General features: G+C 33.1%; 1 protein-coding gene across 1 annotated transcript in view; it reads right to left on the minus strand.

The window, feature by feature from the left end:
• The window catches only part of LOC108906105 (spermatogenesis-associated protein 13), a 191,513-nt gene that overhangs the window by 101,218 nt on the left and 76,623 nt on the right, over positions 1-13,672 (minus strand). Inside the window, exon 3 of the mRNA XM_018709264.1 lies at positions 12,317-12,423. Within this exon, the coding sequence (XP_018564780.1) occupies positions 12,317-12,423 (107 nt within the window). The remainder of the gene's footprint in view (positions 1-12,316; positions 12,424-13,672) is intronic.

Here is a 13,672-nt window from a genome sequence, read left to right on the forward strand (position 1 = left end):
AAAAAACAACACACAGGTGGTATAGTCTTTCGAAGTCAGTTGAATATGCAAAAAAATGTCTGGTAATAAAATTTAATTAGTTTCATAGGCGTCCCTAAAAAAATTTTCAGCTAAAGTTAAAAAATTATAATAATTTGTATATAATGTGTAGAAAATTTCTATTATATGTTCATTTGACCAACAACATATTTTAATTATTTATGTCCTCAACCAGTTTTATTATATTGGTGATAAATTTTGTTTTGTTCCATTTCAAAAGGTCTCCAAAATGCCATGTTGTGATAATATTAGTGAACAAAATATCCCTCTTATTTCTCCCTTTCACAATTGTAATATGAATGATTGATAGAAGGTGTCTATAATAAATTAAAATTACCTGATTCACACCAAATTCCGCATTGCTGCACTGCACTACACTTTACTTTGATCTTAGCCAAATGCCGAGAAGCGGGTAATTTATCAGCCACTTGTCGTCTGCTGTGATTTATTGCCCAATAGCCCAATACAACTGTAATCGTTTTCCTTTGCCCACGCTCGCATTCTTCAACTGAGCGTATACATTTCCATCGTCTCCACGTTTAGTTCGACCACTACTGTATATGGATCCATATAAGCAATATTCCTATTTTTTAAAAGTATGGACTTGCCCCCTTTTTGCAATTAAATAACGAAATCTTGGAAAGCTTAATAATTACGAGACAATCAGATTTTCGTATTAAGTTCTTGATTTGATCTAGCGCACAATCTACTCCTACTGACGCAAAAGAATTAACTACAACGTTCATTAATTTTTCCGTATGATTCGGTTTTAAATAATATTTAGGTTTTAACAAATCCGCCAAAAAAAAAATACCTACAGTTCCCCAGAAATGACGAAGTGAGTAGGAAGAAGCAATGCCCCCCCCCAGCGAGATTAATCCGGGTATAATATATTCCCAAATTGGTTTTAAATACCTATGCCGGCGTTTTCCAGTGCTATTTGTAAACAGGGCGCTTTTGAAATAATCAGGTCTGCCTTTTTTGCCCGTATAGAAATAACACAATCCCGGTTTAATACTAAATTAATTTTGTGCGACTTAATCCCTCTCAAATGAGTTCTGAACCGAGACAAAAGTACGTAGAATGTACAGATTAAATACAGTATAATTTGGAATAAGCTATACTGCTGCAATTATTCTCATTGTTAGTATAAGGCTTTAATTAAAAATTACGCAAAGTCAAATATTTACAATTCCAATTAAAAAAACATATAAAGTAGATCTGGGAAAATTTAGCAAGTTTGTTTGCTTTAATGCTTAATATTTAATTACAACCATTAGATGTGAAGATGCATTTGACATTTTTAAAGTACTACTAACAATGGAAATAATTTATTTTGCAGTTGCACTCTACATAACGTTAAATAACTACACTGATAAAAATTGCGGAAATTCACAAAGGATTACATATAATGGTTTTTATACACAAAAAATTTTCATACATTGTGTAGAATTACACTTTTGTGTGTATATTTTCTTTTTGCGATGTATTACCTTCCACGTTGTACTTTTACATTTAAAACTGAATTATTGCTAATCCTTTATAAATTTTTACTATAATTGATGTAAATATACGAGTAAAAATGTGAATTTATATGACCTGATTTTGCTCAACCAATCATATGACTACCCTGTGTGCCGCTTGTGTAGAGAATAGTGTTAGTTGTTCAGTAGACATGTTTAGATTCATCTGTGGCCTAATAATACAGCACGGTGTTTTAACTACCCAAATATAACGTTATATTTAAATACTGAGATAAGTAAATAATATGACGTTGTGTAAATTATATAAATCTCTCGATTTATCTACATTTAAAGTTATTGAGGAGTATGAGAAACATCAATAATATCTAGCTATATTGAACTTTGCCTAACCCACTACTTTCATATTACAGCTTTCTATTTAAGACAAATTTTACTTACTGTTACTTACATTATATTTTACCTGTATTTTCAGTTTAACATTCTGATAAGACCATTGCTCTCGAAATGGTTCAAAGATTCTCCCTCCAAATACTTCTGGACGCGAGAACTCTGGCAAAATTTTCATCCAGAACATGTAAACGTAAATCGTAGTAAATCTTTTTCCAGAAGTAAGTTTTTCTTTATACTTTAATTATTTTACATTAAAAGTGAATTTTATGGAAGAGAATCTGTCTCATTTGTCTTAGATACGTACATATTGTTTATTTAATTAGTTTTTTCTACAGAGATTGCTTTATGTATATTTCTAATTTCTATTATCAATTATATTATCTAAATTCTAACACTATTTGACAAAAATGACAAGTTTGACAAAAACTAGTTTAGAAACGTATTTTCGGTATATATGATAAAGTGCATCTACAATTTCAATCACATTGAATGCAAATACTCGTATCTCGAAAACGGTAATTCCTAGCGACATTAAGAAGGTATTTTTTCTTGTAAAAGTTATGGAAAAAGAGAGATTTGTGAACTATAAAACTTTAAAGAGGTGGCGTAAGTGGCGCCCTCTAGAGTGTATGCCAAAATTATGAGAAGATTTGAGTTTCTCATGTCAAAAAACCACGGTATATCAAATTTCTTTTAAATACATCGATTACTTCAAAGGTTATTTAGAAAAATTGATAACAAAATTTTGATTTCGACACACTGTAACGTTTGGCTAAATTACATTATTATGAAGTTACAAATCACCTCTGTTATTATGGTATATCCTGTACATTAAAGAATAGATCGGTTAAAAATGTTTTCAAAATTAGCATTTTATAGTTTTAAGAGTGATGAGAATGAATTTTTAATATACAAGGTAGCAAGGAGTTACAGGCATGCTTTAAACTATACATATACGTGTATAGAGTCAAAAAAGGAACAATTATGTATGTGTTGGAAACGGATTAAGTTTGACAAATTATTATTAATTCACCAAAATTTGTAGACAAAACATTTTGTCTCTCCGCATGAAACAGTACAGTAAAAGTCGGTCGTTCGTATTAATTATTCTGTTGATTTAAACAAAGCAAAGGAGAAAAAACGCCTATGTAATAAAAGCAGTAATAAAAGCAGTATTAAAACAGTAATAATAGAATATGTACATGCGAGTATTTTTTGTTTGATTGGAGTATTTTATCGCGTGTAAAATAAATTGAAAATTAGTTAAATAAACCTTTGCATCAAAAGGAACGGGTACAGTGAGAATGTGAAACAGCGTCACTAAACAAAATATAGTAAAGAAAACTACATTAAAGGATCGCTTTCAAAATTAACAATGCATATGTAATAGTGCCTTTCCACGATGGCAGATTCGGCGACTATTTCGCCCATAAATCAAGCTGTCAATGGTTTGCTTTGACTCGACTACGACTAGCGTGAACCCCAAACCTCGTTTTATCACCTGGCAAATTGATTTATGAGGGAAATCCAATAATAATGTTCTTATTAAGTTAATAAACAAATAAATAAAGAAATGTACGATAGGAATGGCGAGGTTTTCTGAATTAAATTAGATACACGTTTTTTAAACTTAAGATCAGTATTAAGATAGATTTCGAAATACCAACAACATATACATAGAAGAGGTTAAAGTCTTCTTATCGATGTTATTATTGATTATGTGATTAACTACATCTCCATACAGACCAAAAATCAATAAGTCTTCTCATTAAAAAATCAGCCATGGGCGTTGTTGGACACGGTGGAGATTAGTATTTAAGACAGAGTTAGTACGTTCTATAACAAACTAAATGTCTGACATAGAAAATTATGAAATATTTGATAATTGTCTAAATACTGACGTGAATTAGAGTATCACAAGAATGTTAATAAATCAGCAGTTTATATTGAGAGTAACTACTGCCCCAAAATTCTCCCCTAAGGAATTCCTTTCTACATACCGAACTGTACCGACCTTTAAAAATTAAAAATGTAATAATCAATATTACTCGGATTATATAAAAGTAAATAAATAATTAAAATTAGCGAAATTCCTGTTTATTTTTCTCAATAATCAAATTAACTGCAATCAATTTACGGGTAGAAATGGCTTCAGCATTTATATGCAACTATTCGCCGAACCTCACATTGTGAAAAGTTGTCTTGGGCCATGGATTTAATTTAAATTTATTTAATTGACTTGCACCTACATTTTGAAGTTTTAGGAAGTAAAACAGATGGTTTTTCGAAATGATTTGGTGTGACTATTCGTTAAATAAAAATAGTTTTACAAAAACTGGTCCCTTTTGATAAAACATATTTTAATTTATTTGCTAAATGGAAAAATATCCGACTAAAAAAATAAGGAATTGCATGTGCATGAATAAATACTTAAATAAATTTAAACAATACAAAATAATTGTATAAGGTCAAAAATGTGTTAATTTATTAAATACTTTTTGACTGAAAAAAAATTAGAAACTACTAGAAATATATTTTTCAGATTACTTTTATGGGCGAAACTTTTTTGAAAAGTGTGAATACATACCACTTGACAAAAGGTGAATAAATATTACAAGATACTATAGCCTCCTATAACCACAAACTAAAGTGCTGTTTATTCCATTTTTATAAATCTAGTTCAAATTTGTTATGAATTAAAATTATCTTAATATATTTCAATGTAAAACTAATTTACAAATTAGAAATTATACATAAAAGGTTATTCAAATCTCTATTATTACGAAGCTGTTGAATCTAAATATCCAAATTGGCACAATTTAAATTAAATTTCAATTTTCTCGACCTCATTTCATATTCATTAGGTAAGTGCTTATTTTTTGTACTTTTTGATCTGATCTATACAACACTTTTGGGTGATTTATTATTATATTTTAGGAAATAAACTAAGTAATATTATAGAAAAAATGTGGCTCCAGTTTTTTGGCTTTTAGATATACACATAACTTTACTTTGTGCACAAATTTCAACATTTGCTTCTTAAATAACTAATAAACCAGTACACATAATTATGTTACAGACTTAATATAGAATTTTTGAAACTATGCCTCGATTACATGTAATGTTCCGCGAAAACTGTTATCGTAAATACCATAGGGCGCTTCTAAATTCAAGTATTTGGCATTATTAAGGATATAATTTGAGAAACAACTGGAACTGAAAACAAATATCAGAGTATTGATTATGCATAAAACGCGTATTATTATTCTGTACGTCTCATACTTTTCTAGAGTTAAAATTCAAATTTAGTTCAATAAAATACGAAAAGAATTTGGACAAAATGTTTGTAGCTAGAAAATATATCCTTTAATTTCTAAGAATGCATTGCCTTTTTATGATATTCTTCAATTACTTTTATTAATCATCTGAGTAATAACAATAATTTCTGAATTCGGGTTTAAGAATTTTCAAATGCCAAAAAACAAGTTAAATGATGTCGGAGACCATCTTTTTTATTTATAGGTTTTCCTAATACTTATCCTATCAAAACTTTTGTGTCTTTTAAACTTTTTTTAATCATTATAGAGGAAAATAAAATATGTTCAAAGATATTTATTGGAAATATGCTTAATAACATGGCAGAAGTTACAGAAACTTTTGATAAAAAACTGATTCTCTTCTTTGATGACGATTCTCCTAACATCATTTTGATTTTTTTTACTGTTCGTGAATTCTACGAAAAAGTTCAGTAGACATACTTTGGCTGGAGACAATCTACATAAAATTATTTTTTCAACTATACATACAGGGTGTCCCGTTCATGTTTAAAAAAAACTTGTGTGCAAGTTTCTCATGGAAGGTAGTATCCTTTAGAGTTTACAGAACCGTTTAGAAATGTAATAATTTTTACTTAAATACTGTTTTTATTCAGTACAGGCTTTTAATAATACTCATTATGAGTAAGATATGCATGTGTATGTGCTGTAGGGTATATTTGTGAGTAGTTAATGTTGATAATATTGTATTGTTGTTTTTATACTATTGTTGTTGTTGTTGTTGTTGTTGTATTAGCAGTAAATATTTTGTACACTTGACTTGCCATAAATGTATGACAATATGTAAAATGGTCAAATATACACTATCTATCTATCTATCTATCTATCTATCTATCTATCTATCTATCTATCTATCTGTCTGTCTGTCTGTCTGTCTGTCTGTCTGTCTGTCTGTCTATCTNATCCATCCATCCATCCATCCATCCATCCATCCATCCATCCATCCATCCATCCATCCATCCATCCATCCATCCATCCATCCATCCATCCATCCATCCATCCATCCATCCATCCATCCATCCATCCATCCATCCATCCATCCATCCATCCATCCATCCATCCATCCATCCATCCATCCATCCATCCATCCATCCATCCATCCATCCATCCATCCATCCATCCATCCATCCATCCATCCATCCATCCATCCATCCATCCATCCATCCATCCATCCATCCATCCATCCATCCATCCATCCATCCATCCATCCATCCATCCATCCATCCATCCATCCATCCATCCATCCATCCATCCATCCATCCATCCATCCATCCATCCATCCATCCATCCATCCATCCATCCATCCATCCATCCATCCATCCATCCATCCATCCATCCATCCATCCATCCATCCATCCATCCATCCATCCATCCATCCATCCATCCATCCATCCATCCATCCATCCATCCATCCATCCATCCATCCATCCATCCATCCATCCATCCATCCATCCATCCATCCATCCATCCATCCATCCATCCATCCATCCATCCATCCATCCATCCATCCATCCATCCATCCATCCATCCATCCATCCATCCATCCATCCATCCATCCATCCATCCATCCATCCATCCATCCATCCATCCATCCATCCATCCATCCATCCATCCATCCATCCATCCATCCATCCATCCATCCATCCATCCATCCATCCATCCATCCATCCATCCATCCATCCATCCATCCATCCATCCATCCATCCATCCATCCATCCATCCATCCATCCATCCATCCATCCATCCATCCATCCATCCATCCATCCATCCATCCATCCATCCATCCATCCATCCATCCATCCATCCATCCATCCATCCATCCATCCATCCATCCATCCATCCATCCATCCATCCATCCATCTATCCATCCATCCATCCATCCATCCATCCATCCATCCATCCATCCATCCATCCATCCATCCATCTATCTATCTATCTATCTAATAAATTTTGGCTTTTAACATATTTTTTCTTCGGATATACCCTTTCAATTACCTGTATCGGCGACACTGTTTTTCAGAAAGAAAGCGTTTGCACATTATTCTTAACGCACAGTTGAAGTTTACTCGTGTATAAATTTTGACATTTTTATCTTTAGCCGATTTAAAGATAATTAAGGAAAACCATTTGGAAAGTAACAACTTCAACACATTGTATCTTGAAAAGAGGGCGTCTAAGAAAAAAACTTTACATGAACTACCCCTATTATTTTTCCACGGGGAACTAGCACACAAGTTTTTTTGAAACAACGGGACACCCTGTATATTGTTTTTATTTTATAATATAAATTCCCAATTTTTACGCCACTTGCGAAATTTTCAAATTATGAACAGAAAAATGCAGAACTGCAATGTACGAGGTTTGATAAAAAAATAACGTGAATTTGAGAACTACGTTGGCCTAAGTGTATAATATCACAGGGTGACCACTTTGAAGGGAATGGGATAAAAAATTTAACAATTCCCATTACTTTTTGATCAAACCTCGTATAAAATCTGAAGTCTGTATCTTCAATCTTTTCTGAGTTGTTGAACTGTTGAAAATTACATTTCTGAAGGAGAGCAGAGCACTTGGAATTCGTTTAAAAAAATGTTAACATTGACTTTTTATTTATACAAGATTAATCACAAAAAATTATGAATTGTGTGTTAAATATTTTACGTAAATAATATTGTTATGTATGATTAAAACACGCCGTTATTCTTTGCGAATACCACGAAGTTTTTAAAGCAGTTTTTAGGATTCTCAACTAGCATAAGAATCACCGTTTATCTGTGAAACCATATAGTATGTTTGCGGCTTTTACCAATAAATATAGTGTTGTTAGTAAGGTGCGAGTTTTACGTCCTGAAAATAGAACAAATATGAACAAAAAAGATATATTAACAGCAAGGGAATGACCTTATTCATCGTTTGGAAAAATTTCCTGTCTAAAGTGTCTCTTGCAAAGAGCAAAACATATATGTATTATTACTTCTTTTCAAAGTATTATATGCTACCTCATATGACGTCTAGACATTTTGCTCTAAATATGTTATGCTAAATAATAAGTTTAACATCCTTTGGAAATACTCACATATGCACAAGTTTCTTTATGCATGTCTGAAGATTTAAAAAGTATCAAGTTATAGAATTTCAATAATTACAAAATAATTTGAAGTTATTCATTATCATTTAATTTCCAACACTTTTACTTCTAGATATGTTAAATTAATAAAATTACCCAGAATTTTGTATATAATTCATTATTATTTTAAAAATTCTGACGTATTTTCAGATTCTACATAATTAATTCATATCACTATTAGATTTGGAATATACAGGGTGGCCAAATGAAAACGAAATAGAGCCATTTTCAGGAACTGCGTCAAGATTGTAGAAAAACGCTCGATTTTGGATTGAACGGAGACATTCTTTGGTGGTATTTTTAACTCCGTCACTTTCACCCCCAAGCAAGGGTAAGCATCACCCCAAAATATTTAAATGGCATTGGGGGTTGAGTAATATTTCTTTTGAAAGCTCTTACAATTCTCTTTACAACAGACTTTAAATTTTATAATTCCGCCCAATACTTATTAAGAATTTTGATTTTAAAGTTGAAACTTATGTACAAACAATTAGTAACGGTAAAAATGTCAGTCATTCGAGTTAAGTACGCCAATGGTATAAATTTAGTATTTCTTGCGTTACATTGGTTTTTGGCGATTTGTTATCACTTTCGTAAAAAAAACACAATTGTAAAAAACAGAAATGAATGCTATACACACACAATGAACGTAAAATTAGTGGATTCCAAATTATTTTCTAGTATTATTTGGAAGCGTTGGTTGGTAGTTTATTTAATTGTGTTTTTGAAAATTAAACACTATGGTTTATTCCATTGCGGAAAGGGTAGATATCATTTCGCTTTACTTTATGAACAATAAATGTGCGAATAGAACAGCTCAGCTATTTAATGAACAACATCAAGATCGACATGTCAGGAGGAAGTATGTTCTAGAGTTAGTAAAAAAATTTCAAGAGACAGGGAACGTAGCCAATAAAAAACGAGAAATTGAAAAACCTATAGTTAATGAAGCTAGTGAAGTTGCAGTTTTGGGACAAGTTCATCTTGATCCTACATTAAGTACGAGGCAGCTGGCATCTGTGTCTGGGATCAATCGAACTAGCATACAAACCATTTTGAAGAAGAATAAATTCCATCCATACAAAATACATTTAGTCCAGGAACTTCATGAGGATGATTATGACCGCCGTTTGCAATTTTGCGAAATAATGAGTGAGCGAGCAGGGAACGATCCACAGTTCCTTTTTAACATCTGTTTTTCTGATGAATGCAGTTTTTTCTTGAACGGGACGGTAAATCGTCACAATTGCCGCTATTGGTCCGATTCAAACCCAAGAGTTTTTCACGAGGTGCATACACAGCAACCGGAAAAATTAAATGTATGGGCTGGAATTTTCGGTGACCGGCTGGTGGGTCCTTTTTTTCTACCTGGTAATTTGACTGGCCAAATGTATTTGCAATTACTGGAAGACGCTATTGACCCTGCCTTGACTGATATTATTGAAAATGTTCCAGAGTATGATGAAGATCATTTGATTTTTCAACAGGACGGTGCTCCTCCGCATTATGCGTTAATTGTCCGTCAGTATTTGGACCAACGTTTTCTACGGAATTGGATTGGGAGAAGAGGCAGCATTGAGTGGCCTCCACGATCACCGGATTTATCGCCCCTTGATTTCTTTTTGTGGGGATACCTAAAAAGTAAAATCTATAAAACACAGCCAGCGTCGCTGGAAGATTTGCGTCAAAGAATCGTCGACGAATGCCGTCGAATCACTCCGGAAATGCTTCGGAATGTGCGCGAACGTTTCGAACAAAATCTTTATTCTTGTATGGAAGCGGGCGGTCATTAGTTTGAACATTTAATCAAGTAAGTGGTAAGTAAGCAACTAAACATAATTTAAATTTTAAAATGTAATTATTTTTCAAAATATTGGGCGGAATTATAAAATTTAAAGTCTGTTGTAAAGAGAATTGTAAGAGCTTTCAAAAGAAATATTACTCAACCTGCAATGTCATTTAAATATTTTAGGGTGATGCTTACCCTTGCTTGCGGGTGAAAGTGGCGGAGTCAAAAATACCAGCGAAGATTGTCCCCCTTTAAATTAAAATCGACGGGTCTGAGCGTTTTTCTACAATCTTGCCGCAGTTCCTGAAAATGGCTCTGTTTCGTTTTCATTTGGCCTCCCTGTATGTACCTAGTACTTAAAAATAATTTCTAAATTTTTGCCTGAGACGTTCCAGATTGGGGGACTGTGGCCAAATTTCGGCTTAGTTTTTTCATAGTATTTTGTAATTAATTGTATGACTAAAATTTATACATTTTAGACAATTTCGCAGTAAAAAGATGTACCTGTATGATTTGTACTTTACATAAAACACTTCCTAATAGTACGGAATAATTTTCAATAAAACTGATTTGTTTATCGCAATATTCGTCTGGAAAATCATGTGAACAATTGAAAATTGAGTTTAGAAGCTAGGTATGTGTAACAGGTCACATATAGTATTGCCGAAAGGAAGGAGGAGGCTAAAAAACAATGTTATGAAGATATTTCAAAATTTCCTTGAAGTATCGTTTAAATAAAAATGCTTATTTAGGAATTCAACTTTTTTCCTATATCATAACAGAATAGAATTTATGAGTTCTATGTAATATCAGCACTGCACAGTTGATTTTCCGTTCCTCTGTATTTTCTGCATGGAACAATTTTTAAATCAGTTTTAGCTTTGTTAAATAATACTAAAGCATATTTTCACAGGAAAATTGTTCAAATTTTTTAATTTTTTAATTCAAACCGCAGAACACTACCCACGAAAAAGTTGAAGCAATATTTGTTCACAGTCCCAGAAGGACACCAAAATATACTATTAGTTTTTAATTATTAGATCCCAATATAACAACGATACTCAGTTCCAAACGAGGTTCTAAATTTCTTCATTTTATCTCAATTGGTTTCGGAAATATTTAGAAAAATGACTCGTCAAAGCTCAGGAAATTTTCTTGTGACTTCAATACTATATTTAGAAAAATAAATTAAATGTTGCAATTGGGAGATAAAAACCAAAGTTACACATTTTTTTGATAGAACACTCTTACCGTTATATATTTAGATAAAGCGTTTGCTTAACATAACAGTAATATAAGGTTTAACTAATAATAAGGAAGACATGGTGAAAGAAGTACCCTAACAACACTTTGACTTTTTCAGCCATACCTACTACAGATAGACCTATCACGCCGTGCAAATAAGGAAACGGTCTATCTACACCATGTTCTGTCAGAAACATATAAAAGCTTGGTTTGTGTCTCCCAAATACAGTATTTAATTGTTTTTTTTTTATTTAGATAAAAAAAAATTCCTAAAACTATGGCCTTACCAAGTACGAAAGTAGTAAGTTAAAAAGATAAGTGAGGCAGAATGTTATGTACATACGAAACTTTTCTTTTTATCTTCAGTTATAGAATGCACCAAACTCTCGACCAAACTAATTTTGAGATACCATGCATTTAAAAAATTAAACTAATTTTTAGTCTCATGCATGCACTGGCTTGGCTTGATACTAGAAAAAACATTCTCTGGGCGTAATATGGTAACGTGTAGTCCCTAATATATATACGTTTCCATAGAAACATCCTTTTACATCCGTCTGTCTCATTATTTATTAGCACTAACCGTAATTATGCATACCAACTCTAGTTATACGCAGTTTAGTTTAATAGGGGAAAATAAGATGAAAAGCCCGAGGTCTGCAAACGAACTAACAAAACCCCATACAGATGAAGATAATTGTGTGCCGTGTGTGAGTATGTGTGTGTGTGAGCGGGCCTACTTTACAGTCCCTTTATGTCACCTTTACAAACGGCAAGTTAAGCAAATTACCGATGTGAGGCTATATGAGGCGGTCGCTGTAGTAAACTAAACATTCGGGAAATGGTTAACTACTCAGTTATACTCGGGCGAATTATCAGGACCACTGAGGTAGGTATATATACACACCTGTTTTCTGAGCTGGGAGCTTCTAAAAGCTGAGGGGTTGAGGTTGCCTTAGCGCGCCGACCGGCACTGCCCAGTGGAGAACGCCGTCGATTTCCATCATGTAAAGGCTGAAACAATAATAGAGCATTAACGTTTTGTTTGGAGGATTCTACTGAGTCGTTTGTCTTCAACAGATGCTATAGCCTGCATATGACGTGACGTAGTGCATCACTCGGTAGGTATATGCTAAGAAAATATATGGAAAATGTACGTCTACAGGATGTTTTTGAAAAAAGAGCGTTCCTTGAAAAGTGTGACAGAGGGCACGAAAATGAGCAGCTTTTATTAAGCAACTGAAGGTTTAAATGCTTCTATTTTCGAGAAAATTAATTACGAAAATTAACCACAATTGTAAGCGGACCCTGTGCATCTTGTGCACGTGCATTGTATGTTGCAGTATTACTCGCGACATTGGCCGAGAAGTGGGTGTATAGTTTTTCCGAAGTCAATTGAAGAACCAATATCTTCAAGGTATGTACCAGGCTCGGTCGCTAAGCAGCAACTCGGCATTGAAATATTTGAAAAGCTTGTTCCCACATTTATTTAGCCCATACCCATATACAGATCTGGTCGAATGAAAAGTGCAGGTGGTAGAAATGTATACGCTCAGTTGAAGAATGAGCATGCGGTCAAAGAGCAATGCCCACTGTTTCTCTCGTCCATTGCGTTGTCAAAATTCAGTTGTCGAGTTGTCGCCTAGCAGTGCAGTGCGGGAATGTGGAATTTGGTGTGATTCAGATAATTTTAATTTATTATAGGCACCCTTCATTCATATTACAATTGCGAAACGGAAAAATAAGAGGGATATTTGGTTTACTAATAGTATTACAACATGGCATTTTGTAGACATTTTGAAATGGAACAAAACGAAATTTACCATCAATATATTAAAATTGTTTGAGGACATAAATAATTAAAATATGTTGTTGAAAATGAACATATAATAGAAATTTTCTACGCATTATATACAAATTATTATAATTTTCTACCTTTAGCAGAAAACTTTTATAGGGACCCATGAAACTCATTAAATTTGATTGCTCGGTTTTTTATACATATTCAACTGACTTCGGAAGAACTATAACTACCGTATGGCGTGTACTACGGGAACAATTATTACACCCCTATCATGTAGAAAGGGTTCAGGCATTAAATAACTATGATCTTCAGCCCCGTGTAGAATTTTGCCAGTGCTTTTTACGGATGAATACTGTTTTACTGCATATGTGAAAACTGTTTAAGTTTTCGTGGTGCCACCACCTTTAGTACAAAATAGTTATGTCCAAAGCGGTAATTCTGGTGTAACCAAAGGACCCC

This window comes from Anoplophora glabripennis, unplaced genomic scaffold (assembly GCF_000390285.2).
Source record: "Anoplophora glabripennis isolate ALB-LARVAE unplaced genomic scaffold, Agla_2.0 scaffold272, whole genome shotgun sequence".
NCBI classification, from domain to species: domain Eukaryota; kingdom Metazoa; phylum Arthropoda; class Insecta; order Coleoptera; family Cerambycidae; genus Anoplophora; species Anoplophora glabripennis.